Here is an 18,697-nt window from a genome sequence, read left to right as displayed (position 1 = left end):
AAGAGCAATAAAGCAAGAGCAGGCCAGATTCACTTCTATAATAACCCTCTATCTTAAAAAAAAAAAAAAAAAGAACCCAGAATTCTGGGTTGTAACAAATTCTCCAGGCCAAAAAACAAAAAATTAAAATTAAAAAATAAAATAACCCTCTATCTTTATAGCTAACCCACTTCCTCAAAAACACTATTAATCCATTCAAGCCCTACTCATTCCTTATTAGGCATACTTCTCAACACTGTTGCATTGGAAATTAAGTTTCTAATGAATGAACTTCAGAGGACACATTCAAAGGTTAGCAGTATGAAATTCATTGTTTCCAGAGTAGATTATATCCCAATTTTTAAATATTTACCTTGGACAAACTTACCTCAAATGACTGTAAACGTAACAGAAGTGAGAAAGATACAATACTTATAAGCCAGACACAGGAAAACATAATAAACAGCCTGGATAAACTGTTTGTTTCAATGTTTTAAATAATAAACACATATTAATTAGATAGAATTATATATTCATTTTGTTATTTTTGTTCACTGATCAGTCAAATGCAGGAAGAACAAAATAGTAAAAAATAGAAATAAAAGTAGGGTGTTATAAGAATAAGCTATTTAAAATATATTATATCTATAAAATTCTATTTTTAATTACTGTTTTGCAACTCCTGATTACATATCTAAAGACAAGGAGCTTGGTTCTCAGACACAGATGGCAAGTCCTGTTACCCAAAACAATGTAGTAGCTCTTCTTCTTCCTTCCACTCTCAGGATAAGATCTACGATCAGTCAACTTCCTACTGGCAAGCTGCCTCTTATCCTATGACTGAAGTAAATCCTTCTCACTTTATCTTAAAATAGGCTCAGGTTGAGAGGAGGGACACTCAATGAGATAATGGTAACACCGAGTACAACCAGCACTTATTGAGTGCTTACTATACCAGACACAGGTCTAAGTTTAACATGCATTAATTCTATAAATTTCACATCAATCACAGTATTATCATTCCCTTCTTATTGATAAGCAAATTGAGCATCAGAAAGATTAAGTAATTGTCTGCAGTCATCCAGGCTGCAGTGTGGTAAATGTGAGAGGATTCAACCCCATGTTGTGAATCCAACTAAGTTACAGGAGAAACAATAGAACCTTTCCAGACCTATTTTTAGAAGCTTTTTTAAAAGGTCAAACCTAGACTTGAATCTAGATTGTCCTTTATTCTAGAAATAATTGATAATTTAACTCTCCTACTAATGTGTCATTCTTTGGGACTTGCTGCTCACTGACCCAACTAACCAATGAAGAAGGGAATGGGACTAAGAAATCAAAGATCCCAGGAGGTAGGGATAGGGAGTAGCACTACACCTGTCTAGATACCCAGTGACAAGGAAATTGTATGTAGGATATGTGACCACAGACACCTGGAGATTCAGATACCTGAGGAGATTCCTTCACCTGTTTAGATCTTGTCCAAAGTAAGTAAAAATGTTTTTACCCCTTAGATTGGAAGCTGCTGTGGGATTGAGTTTTGGGCGTTTTGCTTTCAGCAGAGACCTGGAATTAGTAAATTAACATTCAACATATAAATTCACTCTGTCTTTTCTGGAAGATCATTTATAGGCACTAAACACATTTCTCACAGGTTTCTCATAGCCTTGCCAAAGTATCCTCAACTGAATAGTTCATACCAGGTGACATATAGTGGAGGAGAGGCCTCCGTCGCTATCTAGCTCCTGTACACATGATGAAAACCTTGTGGACATAAAACTGCTCACATCCAGATGGATGAGAATTAAGATTAGCATCACTGCCCATACCACATCTCTGACTACTGTCCTCAAACCAAATTATTTAATAACAAAATAGAAAATATAAAGACTATTAATGACTATAAAATGATAAATAAAAACATAATAATTAGAAGTTTCTTAGTCCTCTGCAAATAGTGTGAGTCTCAGGCTCATGATACTTTATGGTTTTGATAGATCTCCCTCCACAAAACCTGTGACCTTCACATTGGGTTCATATTATTTGCACAGAACTATAGTCACACTATCATGTACTTTGTTAGATAATTTTTAAACCCTTTGAATTCATAGAGGCATAGATTTTTTTTCTTTAAATCTTTCACTGTATGTTATATGTAGAATTGGATACTTGGTACTATATAATAAATTCTTAGTGAATTTATTATTAACTAGTCTTAAAGTCCCTGAAGACAAGGACTTTTATCATCTTCATATGCCATATATAATAGATGATGATCAAGGAAAAAAAAACATGAAATTCTTTCACTTCGAGCATCTCACGATATCCTGTTTCCATAGTCAATCTATCTCTATATCATATCTGTGGGTCTCACATTCTCTTCCTGTTCTTCATTCCCTGCTTTGGAACCCAGATCAAGAAGCTCAAACACCTCCTCACTCAATTCCACTTCAAATCTAAATATGGAAAAAACCTGCACAACTGTGTGAAAGTCACTTAACCTCTAAAGCCACAGTTTCTCCACAAAATGGAATAAGAATATAATGAAATTATTATTATCATATTGGTGGAGGCAGGGTCAGTGAATGTAGTAATTGTAATCAACTTGAAAGCACCTTAGGATAAAGATGGCCGTGCCTCTTGTGTGATCCCTGGGTACTATGCATAGTGTTGGCACCCAACAGCTTCTGTTAGTGGGTCCACAGAACAAGGAAATATGTTGTTTTCTTCTAAATATGTTGTTTTCTTACTAAAGGCATACCCCAATGACACCAATTCCTTGACCACTGCTACTTCTCAGGTAGATCTGTTCTTTGGTTTTAAAATTAAGAAGAATCAGTTGGTTCCCAGCGATGTACATCATGGTATCGCTGTCTAGAAGCTGTAGGTTGGCTCGCTTTCTGCAGTCATAACCAAAAGAATGTCTGAGAGAAAGTTGCTAAGGAAAAAAAGTGAAACAAATGACCATCCTAAGATAGAAGATTGATGAAATATTTTAAAAATCCATAGTCTTAAGTAAAGATTCAAGGCTAAAGTAATTGATTTTTTTCCCTGAAACTCATAATTTTTTAATGTATTACTAACGCAATTCTATTTTTAAATTTATTTAAAATTCTAATACACTGATTTAGTTACTATTTTAATTTTCCTAAAGGAATACTGAAAGCACATTAATTTTTTTTGTAATAGTAGATGTTAAACCAAGCCAGGAATGGTGGCATCTGCCTATAATCCCAGTGATTTGGGAGTCTGAAGCAGGAGAATCATAAGTTCAAGGTCAGCCTGGAAAATTTAGCATGACCTTGTCTCAAAATTAAAAAATAAAAAAAAGTAGAACTGTAGCTCAGTGATAAAGAGTCCCTAGGTTCAATCCCCAGTACCACACACATCCAAAAAGATGTTGAACTTCTGCTTAGGAATCACACACAGGGAAAACTGTCACCTAAATCATTTCATTTTCTCTTCTTTCACTAAAACTAACTCTCACCATATAACATGGGATACAGTCCATGTCTTCAAAATCTTTGTACTTGATGTCTGACAGATGTGTTGACTAATCATAGTAAAAAATAACATATAGGCCTTTTTCCATGAGACAAGATATTTAAAATTCTCACAGTTCTATAAAATTCTAATACAACATTTTAGAACACAAGTGCTGTAATAAACTAACATAAATGTAATTGAAATTTAATTCATTTAAATAATGAAAATCACTAATAGTATATAAATATATAATTAATAAGTTAACTCCTTCTTTCCACCCTTGTTAGTATGTGCATTGGTGTGTGGGCAATTATATACATGTTTATATTATAGAGTACAATTATACTATACTTCAAAAAATGAATTTTAAAAAATCTGAGTTACATAAATACCTTGTAGGGTACATTGTTAATACACAAGTCAAATTAAAATAACCCAAGATATAAGTGTAATAAGTAAACTAAATGAGATGGATCCATGAAAAAATTAGAGTTAGCAAAAGAAATATTATACAACATATGCTAAGTAGATAGCTTCCTAATTTATAAGAATTCATTTCTGAATACCAAAGTTGAAAAATCAATGAAAGAATAGTTCTTGAGCTCTTGCTTAAAAACAAATTATGATTTTAGAGGATTACAGGATTTTTTGTTAGAAAAAAAATCAGAGAAATTATGTGAAACCTTTAACAAGAGAAGAAAATATACATCGTAATAAAGAATAGTTTAATATAATTTGAATAGTGATGTATAAACAATTTATAACCAATTTTGTTACTTATCATCTAATAGATACATAGAAAGAGAGGATAAAACATTTCAGAACATTTGCTCTATTCAAGAATAAAGAATTCTATAAATTTATTGAAGGCATAAATGCCTAAAATTTAATCTTAAACAGAAATGTGAATGAATATGTGTGATTCAGAGATCTGAAGGATGCTATTCAGACCTCAAAACCTGGGACCTCATTAGCCATAGTACAAATAGACAGTTGGATCTACATTAAGATTTCCTGACCTTTATAGAACTTGATATAGGGCAGTAAGTTTTGCCTACTCTCTTTTTCCATTTCCCTGAACTACTGCTCTCACCTTTCCTACTTCCTTCTTTTTTTTTCCTTTCTTTTTCTCTTTCCAGGGGCCAATATAATACTGTAGAGGGCTAAACATGTCTATACATGAGATTAGAAGTGGATTACCATCTCTTCACTAACTTGAGTCAATATTAGCAATCAAAGATATTATCATTTATTTAAATCTTTAATTTCACAGGGGATGGTGGGAAGACTCCTTCTTTCATGTTGCTCCTCTGATCGAAGGACTTTTCAATTCCAGATTGGCACTACTATGAAACCAAAGAAACTAAATTACTATGTCAAAGGGACATCTACATTCTCATTTAATCGTAGTACTTCTATTCATAATGACCAAGTAATGGAAGCAAGAAGCTACCAACTGAGGGACAAATGAAGAAAATGAGAAACATAAGCACAATGGAATATTATTGAGCCATAAAAAGAATGAGATTCTGTCATTTGCAACAACTTGGATGAAACAGAAGATCATGATGTTAGGTGAAATAAACCAGGCACAGAAAGTCAAATACTGCATGATCTCACTCATACGTAGAATCTAAAAATTCTCACAGAAAGAATAGAATGGTGGTTACCAAACACTGGGGAAAGGAGAGAAAGAGAAATGTGGAAAGATTGACCAATGAGCACTAAGTTATAGTTATATAGGAGTGAGAAGTTTTGGTGTGCTATTGCATAGCAGGGTGACTATAGGTAATGATAATACACTGTATTTTAAAAGCTAGAAGGAAAGACTTTTAATACTTTCACCATAAAGAAATAATGCATGTTTGAGAAGACAGACATGCTTAACCTGATTTAAGCATTTCATGATGTATACATGTATCAAAACATTGCATGATACTCCATAAATCTGTATGATTTTGGTTTTTATGTATCAGTTAAAAATAAATTTTAAAAAATCCAGAATGCATGGGATTATAACTCCCCAAATTCTCCTCCTCTAAATTATATTAAGAGTAGAAACTGCTTCTCATCATCTCTATTTCCCAGAATGCCTAGTACAGTGTCTTGAGCCAATTAGCTATTTCGTATTTGCCAAATTAATGAATGCATAACTAGAGTCTGATCTTTTCTTTTTAACCCAGAGGTAATTGGCAGTCCCTTATCAGAGTTTTAAAAATATTAAAATGTATTTTAATATTGCTGCACCTTCAAAACTCCCTCTTGCTTGTAATCCCAGCAGCTCAGGAGGCTGAAGCAGGAGGATCATGAATTCAAAGCCAACCTCATCAAAAGTGAGGTGCTGAGCAACTCAGTGAGACCCTGTCTATAAATAAAATCCAAAATAGGGCTGGGGATGTGGCTTAGTGTCAAGTGCCCCTGAGTTCAATCCCCAGTATCCCGCTTCAAAAAAAAAGTTGAGGTCCTTCTTACTAATATGTAGAATATGAACACATTCTCTAATTAAGACTCTTCTATCCTTGTTGTGAGTTCCCAGTACTGGGGCCCGGGAGAAGGCACATGTGAAAAACCACCTGGGAGGCTTTTTCAGCATACAAATGCCCAACTTCTCCACACAGAAATAGCACAGTAAGTCTACGAAGTCATCAGATCATTGTGTACTTCAGGAAAAGCTTCTGGAGAACTATGATATATCAGTCCTATTCCATTTTAAAATATCAGGCTAGAAGAAAGCAAACAGCCTGACTGTTGTCATAAACTTGTCCAAAGACAAAAAAGAAAAACCCTAAAGAAAGAAAATTACAGCTACAAGATGATTTGGAATGAGTGAATTTAGTCATGTCTGGAATTGAACCAGAGTTAGAAGCTGCATTAACATTGTATTCTATTTTTATGCAAAGGCACAACTGAATCAGGGAATATACCCCATTTCTGAAAGCACACCTTTAATAAGAAGGTGGTCAGGCCATGTGGCAATAACCACTACCTATCTGAAGTTGGAAGCATACTCAATTGCTAGCTGAGGACCACAGTTGAAATTATCTTTTAACCATCTGCCTCACAAACTAATATCATAAATGACAAACATTAAATCTTCCAGTCAGTTATCCCCACTTTCACAGACTCTTATTCTTCAGACCAATGAAAACTTGCTATTTTGTTCCCTATTTCCTCGGGATCATCTTCTCCAGTGACTCATCTGATACCTAATAAAGTATTAAAGCTTGAAGATGGCCACATCAGTGTTTTAAGAAGAGAGATCAAAGACTTAGCTTGAAAGGTTTTAGCAAAGGCAGGCCAGGCTGGTAGAAGAGGGAAGTGAAAATAAGAGGCCCCCTGCTCTCCTTCAAATCACATCTCATGAACTCCAGCCTTGTTCACCTGTACAAAGAAAAACATCATTTCTCTTTATAGTTATCTGGCATCAAATAAAAGTTTAGTTCAAATTAAGATCAAATGCTCTAAGGGCCAAGATTCTTAGAATTATCTAAGACAGAAGTTAGTAAATTGGAGGTTGGGGATGTAGCTCAGGCTGTAGCACACTCGCCTGGCATGTGCAAGGCGCTGGGTTCGATCCTCAGCACCACATACAAATAAAATAAAGATGTTGTGTCCACCGGAAACTAAAAAATAAATATTAAAAAATTCTCTTTCTCTCTTTCTCTTTAAAAAAAAAGAAGAAGAAGAAGTTAGTAAATTGTTTCTATAAAGGGGAAGATAGTATGCATTTTAGGTTGTAGGGGCCAGATGGTCTCTGTTACAACTACTTAACTCCTATACTATTATGACAGTTATAGATAAGATGTAAATGTATGAGTGTGACTATGCTGCAATAAAATTTTACTTACTAAATCAGCGTAGAGGCTAAATTTGCTCCACAGACTATAAGTTTGTCAACCCCTGACTCAAAAAACTAAATCCCCAAATTATGCATATGTAGCTGGAGTGGATACACAAGTACAAGAAAATCCAGTGGTATGTTCGAATTTGGAGTCACAAAAGGCATTGAGGCAAGTTCATTGTAATCATAAAAGAAGCTCTCTGATATTTTCTTCTTAGGCTCTTCCTCTGCTTCTTCTGCAGGTTGGCCAGGGGGTTCCCGAGATGCTAAAACATTAAAATATTTTAACTAAGAAAGGTGTCTGGTGAATCCTAAAATTACATTTCCTAAACACAGGAGGAACATACATATACTGGCAGTATACTGGCAGCAAGTCCCACACTGGCCTGAACACAAGATACTACCTACTACTGAGCAATGGAGGAAGAGTGAACATGCTTGTGGGAATTAGGGGTGGATGTTGAGCTCTGGTCATAGTTTCAACAGTTTCAAAGAATGATTTCCCATCAATTCCAAGGGAAAGTTGGTGAACTCTGATCTAGAGTAGAACACTCCTTAGATCACTTCAATTCCCAGAAGACCGAGTATGAGAGCTCTATATGTGAGCCTCAGAAATGGAATATTCAACTCCAAGCTCTTAAAACTACCTTATCTGACCATATACAATACTTTTCCTTTTATTATCTGCACACATATCCCTACCAGCAAATTTTTCTTTCTCTGGATTTATAACTGTGCAATGTGACTCAGAAATTTATCCTTAAAACAATAGCAATTACCAATAGAAAACTAAAAATATTTACCTGGGCCACTTTCTGTATCATCATATGGAAATGAACTTGAACTTCCTTCCAAGTCTTCCAAATCTGAATCTTCCTCAAAATATGATTCTTCCCCTTCAGTCAATGTGTCATCTGTGGTTTCTTCGAAACCATCTTTTGCTGGAGGTATTAAAAATAATGTTTTGATAATTTCTAAATTTTGAATTAAATACACTCTTATTTCAAAAGTAGCTAAAACTTCCAATTTGCTCATGCTCTAAGTATAAGAAGTTTTCATATTCAAAAATTCCTAGAAGAATCGTTTCATTTGATCAGTCTTTTAACTTTAAAAAAATATGAAGCTCTTTTCTGTAAGTTCATTTCCATTTTCACTTTATTTCCAGTATATTTTCTATCACTGTATATTTACCAAAAAAGTAAATGATAGAGAAAAAAGCGATTAATATGCTGTTACCATAATTTCAATTCAATTGGATTTTACCAACATTTATGAAGGATCTGTTAAGACAAAGACAATGCTATTCAAGAATGACCTATCTGAGTTTGATTATTTATCTTTGAAATTATATACCAGGACTAAGAATATTGGCTTCAGGACAAGCTAATAGGGAAAGAGAATTGGAATGGGAGTAGAAATGGTCCCAGAGATAAACCAACATTCAGATCAAGTCCAACCATGGGCATGGTTAAAATATACAATGTAAAAGATACTTTCACAATGTGAAAGGTAGGACTAGGGGTACTTTCAGAATAAGAAATGGTAAGTGCACCAGAATTTTCTAGTAAGATCTATCTAAGATGAGGCTAAGAGACTAAGGACAAGGCCTGAAACTAATATGAATGAGACAGAAAAGCTGGGTTAAGCTAATTAGCTAGATAATAGGACACCATCTGGAGGAATGTACATTTGGATGGAAAGAAAGTAGTCCTGGGTACCTGAATAGGCTAAGCACCCCATGGCTTCCCCAAAAGTGGGCCCTGGGAAACTACTCTCCAAAGATTACCTGACCTCTTTTGGGGGGACTATAGCAACCAAATACTATTTCCTCATTTTAAGATTAGGGTGTTAAAAGAAGTGTAACACTCTTTTTTTTTTTTTCCTGTGGTGGTGGTGGTATTGGGGACTGAGCCCAGGAGTATCTGAACTACCTCCCCAGCCCATTTTATTTTATTTTATCTTATGTTACTTTATTTTAAAACATAGTCTCAGCCAGGCTGACCACAAAGTTGTTATCCTCCTGCCTCAGCCTCCCAAGTAGCTGTGACTACAAACATGCACCACCATGCCTGGCAAAATCAATACTCTCAATCACCGGTCACCCCAACTAAAGGAGTTCCAACTGCCAGTAGGTGACTTAAAGCTGCCATTTAGGTAATGAGGTAATTACTGGTATAGGAAGAAGGAGTAAATATAGATGGAGAGCAGATAATAATAACAATAATAATCATAATAGACAGTTCAAGGCTAAGGAAAGGATGCTGTCACTGAAGAAAAAGTAAAGTTTGGAAACAACACTAAATTTGCAAAAATTAGCAAAGCAGCAGATCTAAGCAATTTGGTAATTCCTAGAAATATCTTATAATTTTTGATAATTCCCAAATAGACTGGTGAATGACTTTCAGATTTTAAGTATAAATCAGTAAGTATTTGCCTTTCTAGTCTTGGAAATAATCTAAATCAACATCAAGAAGGAAAAAACACAAACTCCATTTGTTGTTGTTGTTGTTGTTAGAACTAGAAGCACTTTACACTTCAAGTCAAAAATGGATATTGGGGATAGCAAAAAAAAAAAAAAAGAAAGAAAACTGGTAAAATTAATGCATACTGAAGAAGAACAGGCACAGGAGGAAGGAGAGAGAGGTGATGAAGGAGAAAGCATTCCACAACCATAGATATAAAAAGGACTGGCTGGAATTTTTGTTTTATATGGCTCAGGATTTTATGTGTAATTTTCTTCAATATTTTTCTTCTCTTAGCCAATGAAAACAGGAAGCCGTATGACTTTTTTTCGGGGGCTACCACAGAGACATACTACATTCTATAAATAGTTTACCTCTACGATTTCTTGGTTTTCTTCTATCTTCTCTATGATATTGGGGATACAATGAGGAAGACTATAAGTGATATGATTGTGCCCATAGAAAATCCATGTGAACTATCCATAATTTATTGTAATTTTAAAAAGTATATTATTTCATTTTACAAAAAAAGAAAGAAAAGAAAGAAAGAAAGAAAGAGAGAGAGAGAGAGAAAGAAAAAAGAAATGTTTATAGTAGAAACTTCCCCTTTGGCCATTATGAGATAGCAGGTACTTGATCACTCTCTACTATGATTGTGGAATTTATTTTCTCCTCAATTCTATTTTTGCTCCATGTATTGTTATGTTGTTATTAGGTGCATACATATATTTATGACTGTTATGTCTTCCTAATAAATTGATCCTTTAATATAGCCACTCCAGTCTTCTTACGATTACTGTCCGCGTGGCAAATCTCTTCACACTGCATTAGAGGATGTTGAGGAAAATTATTTCACATTATCATTTGGGGCTCTAATACTCATGATGGATGTGCTAATTAATGTGCTAAGCATAGGGCTAGGCGCCACTTGATAAAGCCTTCCCTTAAGAGGGTCAGACATAAGAAAGCAAGGTCCTGAGGCAGTGATAGACACAGGATCATTATCATTAAATCCATCCATGGAAAGCTGAAAGTAACATCTACGAAATCTCTGCCAAAAAGTAGACAATTTTGGTCAGAAAACTAGGGAGAAAAGTAGAAATGAAAGATAACAGTTATTAGTTAACTGGGCAAGAAAATTGAGGTTCAGAAAGCTACAGTAATTCCTCCAAGATCAAACATCTTTAAGTGGTAGACCCAGGGCTCAAAAGCAAAGTCTAGCCCTTTCCATTACACTATATTAGAGAAGTCATTAAAGATTTAATTGGACCTCACAGGTGAATTCCAGACCAGATGTATAGGACAGGTTGTTTGTAATGAGATGACAGTAACTTCTTTGTGCCAGAAGCAGAAGATAAAGGATTAAAACACGTATTCTGCCCTTAAAGAACTTAAAGTTTGAAAGGAAATTAACCAAGTAAACAATTTCTATTCTATAAATATAGATATGTACTATTTAAAATTTTTTAAATTTTTAATTTAAAATTTATTTATTTACTAATATTAAAGTTATTTTACCTAAATTTAATAATAAAAGCATGTATATTATCTTTACTTACATTTTGATTCTGATTTACTAGAACGTTTATCACTACTTTTTGATCTATCTGATTTCCCCCCATCAGTATCCTGATCATTTGGTTCCTTCATGTCACCTGTAAATGCAAAATTGAGATAGATAAAAGGACAATGCTATAAAATAGAAATTAATAGATTTTTTTCCCCTGATGAATTTTCCCATGTGTTGAAAATTCCATGTTTGGGATGGGGTTGTGTTTCATTGGTAGAGCACTTGCCTAGCATATGTGAAGGACTGGATTCAATCCTCAGCACCACATAAAAATAAAAAACATAAAATAAAGGTATTGGGTTCATCTACAACTAAAAAAATTTTTTTAAAAACATGTCATGTTCGCAGGGTATCCAATATGACACACCAGCGGGGTGTGGTCACCGTCAGACAACTCAGCAAAACAGCAAATTATAATCACAGATTCCCTTTCTCCATGCTAACCTGGCACTGTGAATTTCCAAAGGTCCACAGTGAATCTTGACACCCAAGTCCATCTTTTAAGTAGTGCTTCACCACTAAAATTATCCCTCCGCCATCCTTCCTTTAATTGTCTCTCCTTCTTTCTTTATCCATTATCAAATTCCCCTGGTGTTACTAATCAAACTCCATTTAAATATATTTGTTAAGCACACCTAGTATGTACCAAGTCTTACATTAGGCACTACATACTATACTGTGCAAGAGAAATATGGTACCTAACTTTATAGAACTTGTTTAAAAATATAGATATTAAACAAGTAACTGAAATATAATGAGTGCTACAAAAATGAAGCAATGGGATGCTGTAAACATAAACAGCAAGAAGCTTAAACCATGCTTGGAGTTTAAAGAAGAGGTGTTTGAAACCCAAGTAATGATGAAGAGCTGGCCAGCCATAGAATGGGGAAAAGTACATTAGACACAGGGAACATCAGAGAAAGGCAGAAGGCAGCCTGTGGCCTAGAGTGGGAGACAAAGGAATGTGAAGAGACGGCAGGTGGCAGATTTAGAAATAGTCTCTAAACTTCCCTAAGAAGTTTAGGTCTTGTTTCTATGGCAATTAAAAGCCACTAAATGGTTTTAAAGAGGGAGTGACATAACAGCTTTCTCTGTCTTCTGTCTATATTGCAGCTCTTTGAAAAGAACTCTGGTACCTCCAAGTCTTCACTTCTCTACATTAAACATCCCATGTTTCCTCCACATTATTTCATGGCCTAACTGGAACACATAATAGAATTAGAGTTCTATTGGGACCAGATTTGTGGTTATATTCAGGTTTGAATCTCAGAATTGCCATGTAACAAGCAATAAATTAAATCAATTTACATCAATTCCTCAACTGTAATGAGAATGAAGAGAAACTACTCACAAGGCTGATATGAGGATTAATTGAACTAGTACATTATTATACTTTCCTGGTGTCTGAAGATAGACTAGTGTGCCATAAGCAGATATGATGTGAATTATATGATCACTGATAAATGAGTAGTGTATGACTATTTCTCATCAACTGGCCGTTAGGGCTCTTTCCTTGTTTTCTTGCATTATAATGATGTCCTCTCTTTATTTGGGGGACAATAGTGCCTTGACCAAATGTTTTTGCTATAACTTTTAGCAAAAATGATAGGCCTTAACATGATACTCATGTCTAAGATAATGCTTTACTTTTAAAAAACATTTGTGTGGTTTTACTTTTCTTTTTCTTAATCCTTTCTTCCTTTCTTCTCTCCCTCCATTCCTACCTACCTACTACCTTCCTTCCTTATTTCCTTCCTTCCATCTCATTGTAGGATATATGCCCCTTGGGGTTTAGGAGTTGAGGTAGGAATTGAATGATAGAAAATTTTTAAGTAGCAAGATCCTTGAAAATCCATATTCAATGTATTTTTAGACACATAGTTTTTTATGCTTATAGCAAGTAACTGACTAAAAAAAGAACTGTGCAAGGCAATGCCAGTTTTTGCAGAGCTTGGTTACAAATTACCACATACAGTAGATAAAACTGTTCAGATAGGCTATAAAAATATCTAAATGCTATTTTCTCCCTTTCTTTCAAGATTCTTCATAATTCAAGTGAATTCAATTATTAAAACTATTAAACATGTTTATAAACTGTATTATGCTTGGCACAGCAGAAGACACAACAATGAGCAATCTATATCCCCTAGCCTTAATTTATAATTCAAGAAGAAGAAATCAACAATTTTCTTTCAATATACTCTGAGAATAAACTTCTCTTCTAAGTCACTGATTCAGATCCATCTGAATTTGAGGAGAACTGTATGGTTTGATAGTCAATATGAAAGTGGTGGTTATAATGATTTTTTAAATCATTTTATTTTTTATTTATAAGTTGTACATATTAATGGAATTAAGTGTGATGTCTCAACATGTACATATAGCACTGATCAAATCCAACTTTCCCTTTCCACATCCCACCTTTCCAAAACTCTTTAACCACTATTCTATATTCGACATTTTTCTATTTATTTATTTATTTATTTATTTTTAGCTTCTACATATGAGACAAAATAAGCAGTACTTGTCTTTCTGTGTCTGGCTTATTTCGTTTAACAGTACCATTCATTTTGTTGCAAATGACAGGATTTCATTCTTCTTTATGACTGAATAATAATATAAGAAAATAATACTATAGTTTCTTTATCTATTAATCTGTTGGTAAGCACCTATGCAGATTCTATATCTTAGCTTTCTGAATACTGTGAACAGCGACACAGTAAACACGGGTGTGCAGGTATCTCTTTGGTATGCTGATTTAATTGCCCCTGGATATGTACCCAGGAGTGGAATAGCTAGATCATGTGGTAGTTCTAGTTTCAGTTTTTTTGAGGAATCTCCATACTGCTCTTCATAATGGCTATTCTAATTTACATTCCCACTCCAGTGTTTAAGAGTTTCTTTCCCCCTGAATCCTTGACAGCATTTCTTATTTGAGGATAATAACAATCTAGCTGTCATGAAACATTAATAGGTAATCATTTATTTGATAAAAATCAACATTTAAAATACTGGAAAGAAACTAAACTACATGATGCAGGCCCCAATAAGTAAAGGCAAGGTGGCTGCTGGGTTTGCCCACAAAACTGAACTGATATTCTATTGCTGCTGATCAATTGAGAAAGAAATGAAAGCTTTTAATCTGAGAGTTCCCCATTGTTTTAATTTTTCTATTGCTGTCATAAAAATTATGTTCAGCAGTTTAAGTGACACTCATGGATTATCTTATAGTTTTGTAGATCAAAAGTCCAGCCAGGTCCAGTGTCACTCAGCTGCCCTCTGCCTAGTCTCACAAGATTAGAATCAAGGTGTTGACAGTGCTATCTTCATTTCTGGAGGCTCTGAGGAGGAATCTATTTCTGGGTTCATTTAGGTTGCCAGGAAAATTTCATTCCATGTGGTTGTAGGACCTAGACCCCTGTTTTCATCTTGGCTGGTTGTCATCTAACAGTCATTCTAAGCCTTCAGAGGCCACCTGTGTTCACTGGGTTTTGGTCCCCTTTAAAGCCAGAAGTGGGATTGACCAAATACATTTCAATGATTTGCATCTCATAGTTTTCTTTCCTGCTTCCCACCAATCAACATCATCTTGAGATCATCTTCTACCTTTTAGCCTTTTTTTCCCTAAACACATTTATTTTTAACATACTGTAACTGATTCTATCCTGGATATAGATTCTAATAAAAATAGGCTGTAAGATCTAATGAATTTATTCGTAAAGTGGGTAATGAACAATTACAGTAAACAAAGATGCTGAACCACAACAAAAGATAACTTGGTGTCAAGACAAAAGCACTACACTTTATTCTATGCTAACATAAACAATAAGTTTGTCAAATGGCTAACACTGCCATGCAGTACTTTTTAATATCACAAACCAGTCAATGTCAGGTTGTATATAGTGTGAAAGAAAATACTGGACCCACTGTTCTTAATTAGCAATACTGGATGATAAATATTGTGATCTATTCTTAGTTTTTTTCTGGGCTCTACAGGGTGACAAAATAATCTGTAAAAAGCAGTTGAGGGCTGGGGTTGTAGCTCAGCAGTGGAGTGCTCGCCTAGCACGTGCAAGGCTCTGGGTTCGATCCTCAGCACCACATTAAAATAAATAAATAAATAAAGGTACTGTGTGCAACTACAATTAAAAAAAAAATAAAGCAGTTGAGCAAGTCATGTACCAAAGGCTACTGGATTCCTGGAGATTAGCAGCATAATTGGTGAGATGAAATAAAATGTTTATTTGTTTTTAGATCAAAAAGATCGGGAATTTGATGCTTTGGCACCAAAGAGATGTGGGTTCACATTCTAGGTTGGCCAAGGAATAAGTTCCTTAATATCTTAGTCCTTTTTTATGTAAAGTTGGGTTAATACTATTGTCTAGTAGAGTTGTTGTAATGGGTGGTAGAGGACTTGCCTAACAGGCATGAGGTACTGGGTTAGATCCCCAGCACCACATAAAAATAAATGAACAAATAAATAAACAAACAAACAAACAAAATAAAGGTATATATTTTTTTAAAAAATTAAATGAGATTTTATATCTATAATTCCCAACTCTGACTACAGTTCAGAATCACGTGAAAAACATTAAAAGCAAAATACCATTAACAGGATCTTACTTCCCATGGCAATTCTTTCATGCAGCCAGTGATAAGAATCAATCTTAAGAACTATGGGTTTATATAAAACACCTACTAGGTGCCCAGAAATGAAAGGTATTTTTACTGTTACTACTATATAGTCTATTTAATTCAGGTGGGCTTTAATTAAATATGAACATAAGTTGGGCACCTGAAGTCCCAGCTACTTGGGAGGCTAAGGCAGGAGTGAGAGACCAGCCTGGGCAAATAGTGAGACACTGTCTTGAATGAATGAATGAATCAATCAATCAAACTCAATCTATGTGTCATATAATCTTCAGAGTCAAAAGAAGTTGTATCTAGGCCAGCCTCCCATCCAACACAGGCCACACATTCACAACACCATTAAAAAATCTAGCCCAGCACCATTATAAAAGGAGCCAACACTTTAGGCTCCTTTTATATAAATGCAGTATCTACTTCATAAGACTGTTTTGAAATCTCAGGTTGTCAACAGAGTAAAACTTTAAGTGGCACATAAGCACTCAGTATGTAAAATTGTTGAGGGAATGAATGTATTAATATCTTCCTGAATAAATGAACAAATGAAGGAACATTTTAAGCAGCAGGTTGGGAATATTGGCTACAATCAGTCTGGTGAAGTTTAAATCCTGGTTAAGTTTAAATCCTGGTTGTTAAACAAATATTTAACCTCTCTTTGTCTCAGAATTTCATAAAATGCAGTACCTACTTCATAAGACTGTTTTGACATCTTAGGTTGTCAATAGAGTAAAACTTTAAGTGGCACATAAGCACTCATATGTAAAATGGTTGAGGGAATGAATGTATTAATATCTTCCTGAATAAATGAACAAATGAAGGAACATTTTAAGCAGCAGTCAGTTGGCTTCAATTTAAATATCTAATATTTAAATATTTCAGGTAAGAGGGTGAGCACATTCTATTGACACTCAGCTCTAGTTCCTAGTATATTTTAAATTAAGCTAAAATTTTCCAGGCACAGTGGTGCATGTCTGTAATTCCAGTTACTCAGGAGGCTGAGGAAAGAGGATCACAAGTTTGAGGCCAGTTTTGACAACTTAGCAAGAACCTGTGCCTCAAAATAAAAAATAAAAAGGGCTAGGGATGTTGCTCAGTGGTAGAGTGACCCTGGATTCGATCCCTGGTACCATAATTTTTTTTAATTTTAAATTAAGCTGAAATCTGCCTCCCTACAGCTTGGAGCCATTTGGACCTTGTTTTATTTTTTTCTGTAAATATAAAAAACAAATCTTTGTAGATGCTAGAGCCATTCAAATAATTCTAGGTGGTCTCATTTCTCCCTAGATCCCCTTTCTCAGCTAAACATCCCAATTCTTTCAATTATTCCTCAATGACATGATTCTAACTTTTCTCACTATATAATCTCAAGTACATTCCCAATGCATAATATATCCCTCCCAATTTTGTATCTTACTTTTATAAATTCTGGACACTTTCCAGAAGAGAGGAACTATCACTTATCTAATCACCTCATCTGCTAAGAACGTCCATTGTATTACTTCAAGGCATCTAAAATTATATTAGTCGGGGATGGGGACAGGAGACAGGATTATCATATACTAATTCATCAAAATCAGTTTGTAACTAGAATAAATAAAACTTTATTTGTGTGTTCTACACTATGTCCTATCTTATTCAACTCTACTAGGAAGGTTTGAGAGTCTATTTGCAGAACGACCATCAATTTTTTTCATTAGATTCAGGTTTATTGGTTTTCAGCCCACAGACCATTCTTATTACCACCTCATTAGACCACCCAGTTTTGAGTCAACCCAAGAAAGAGTAAAGAAAAAAAAAAAGAAATAACAATACTCAATGGTGCAGAGAAGTGTGTTGTTGAGTGCTCCACAAGGTGACATCACTCTGATTTCAGAGTAGTTACTCTTGCCTTTCGCCCAACTTATGCAGTTGATTTACCAAGGGTCTGGTTGGTAAGTCCTTTGAATTCATCCACTCCCTTCTAGTCCCACTGTCACTGCTAGAGTTGATACGCATTGTGTCTGACCCCTACCATTTATCACCACTACATCTCTTTGACTCTCTGTTCTCTAATCCACTTTCTATACTGCCTCTTGAATTTCTGAAACACAGCTTTTAATGTGCCACTCTTCTTGTTTAAAATCTTTAATGGCTCTTCATTGTCGTAAAATAAGAATTCAGATTACTTGGCATGACTTAAATGTCCTTCCACATAGGATCTATAGGTGGTTCCTCTCCCCTTGCTTTCTCTCTCCCTCATCTCTTGCTAGCTTCTCAAAGGTTTTAAAAAATGAGCCACTGATGCACATCTGTAATCACAACTAATTGGGAGGCTGAGGCAGGAGGATTTGTAAGTTTGAGGATAGCCTCAGCAATTCAGTGGAATCCTGTATTAAAATTTGAAAAAATAAAACGGTGGGGATGTAGTTTGATCCTCCAGTACTGCAAAAGAATAAATAAAATAAAATATGAAGTGAAAATGCTAGTGCATAAAGGAAATATGGCAAAATAGTCCTATAGACTACATATATAAATTCCAGTATTTAGTAGATGTCACCATGGCTTAAATATTTATGCACTCAAATTTAGTAGGTGTTTTAATAAGAACGAAAAAAGGAAGAAGGGAGAATAGAAATAATAAAATATGGTTAAACATAAAAAAGTTTCAGTCAGTAAGCACCCAGAACAACTCATGACTAAACACACTGCTACTATTTTTTTTTTTTTTTTTTT

The 18,697-nt window shown here is 34.7% G+C and overlaps 1 protein-coding gene across 2 annotated transcripts in view; it reads right to left on the bottom strand.

Annotated features, from left to right (window-relative positions):
- Nucleotides 1–18,697, bottom strand: part of Cfap44 (cilia and flagella associated protein 44) — a 108,701-nt gene that overhangs the window by 89,157 nt on the left and 847 nt on the right. For both annotated transcript variants that reach the window (XM_048803299.1, XM_048803298.1), the window contains exons 2-5: nt 11,328–11,423; nt 8,110–8,247; nt 7,419–7,572; nt 2,741–2,903 (exon numbers count right to left, since the gene is read on the bottom strand). In XM_048803299.1, the coding sequence (XP_048659256.1) occupies nt 2,741–2,903; nt 7,419–7,572; nt 8,110–8,247; nt 11,328–11,418 (546 nt within the window). In that variant the 5' untranslated portion in view covers nt 11,419–11,423. The remainder of the gene's footprint in view (nt 1–2,740; nt 2,904–7,418; nt 7,573–8,109; nt 8,248–11,327; nt 11,424–18,697) is intronic.

This window comes from Marmota marmota, unplaced genomic scaffold (assembly GCF_001458135.2).
Source record: "Marmota marmota marmota unplaced genomic scaffold, marMar, whole genome shotgun sequence".
NCBI lineage: Eukaryota > Metazoa > Chordata > Mammalia > Rodentia > Sciuridae > Marmota > Marmota marmota.
This window is presented reverse-complemented; position numbering and strand designations above follow the sequence as displayed.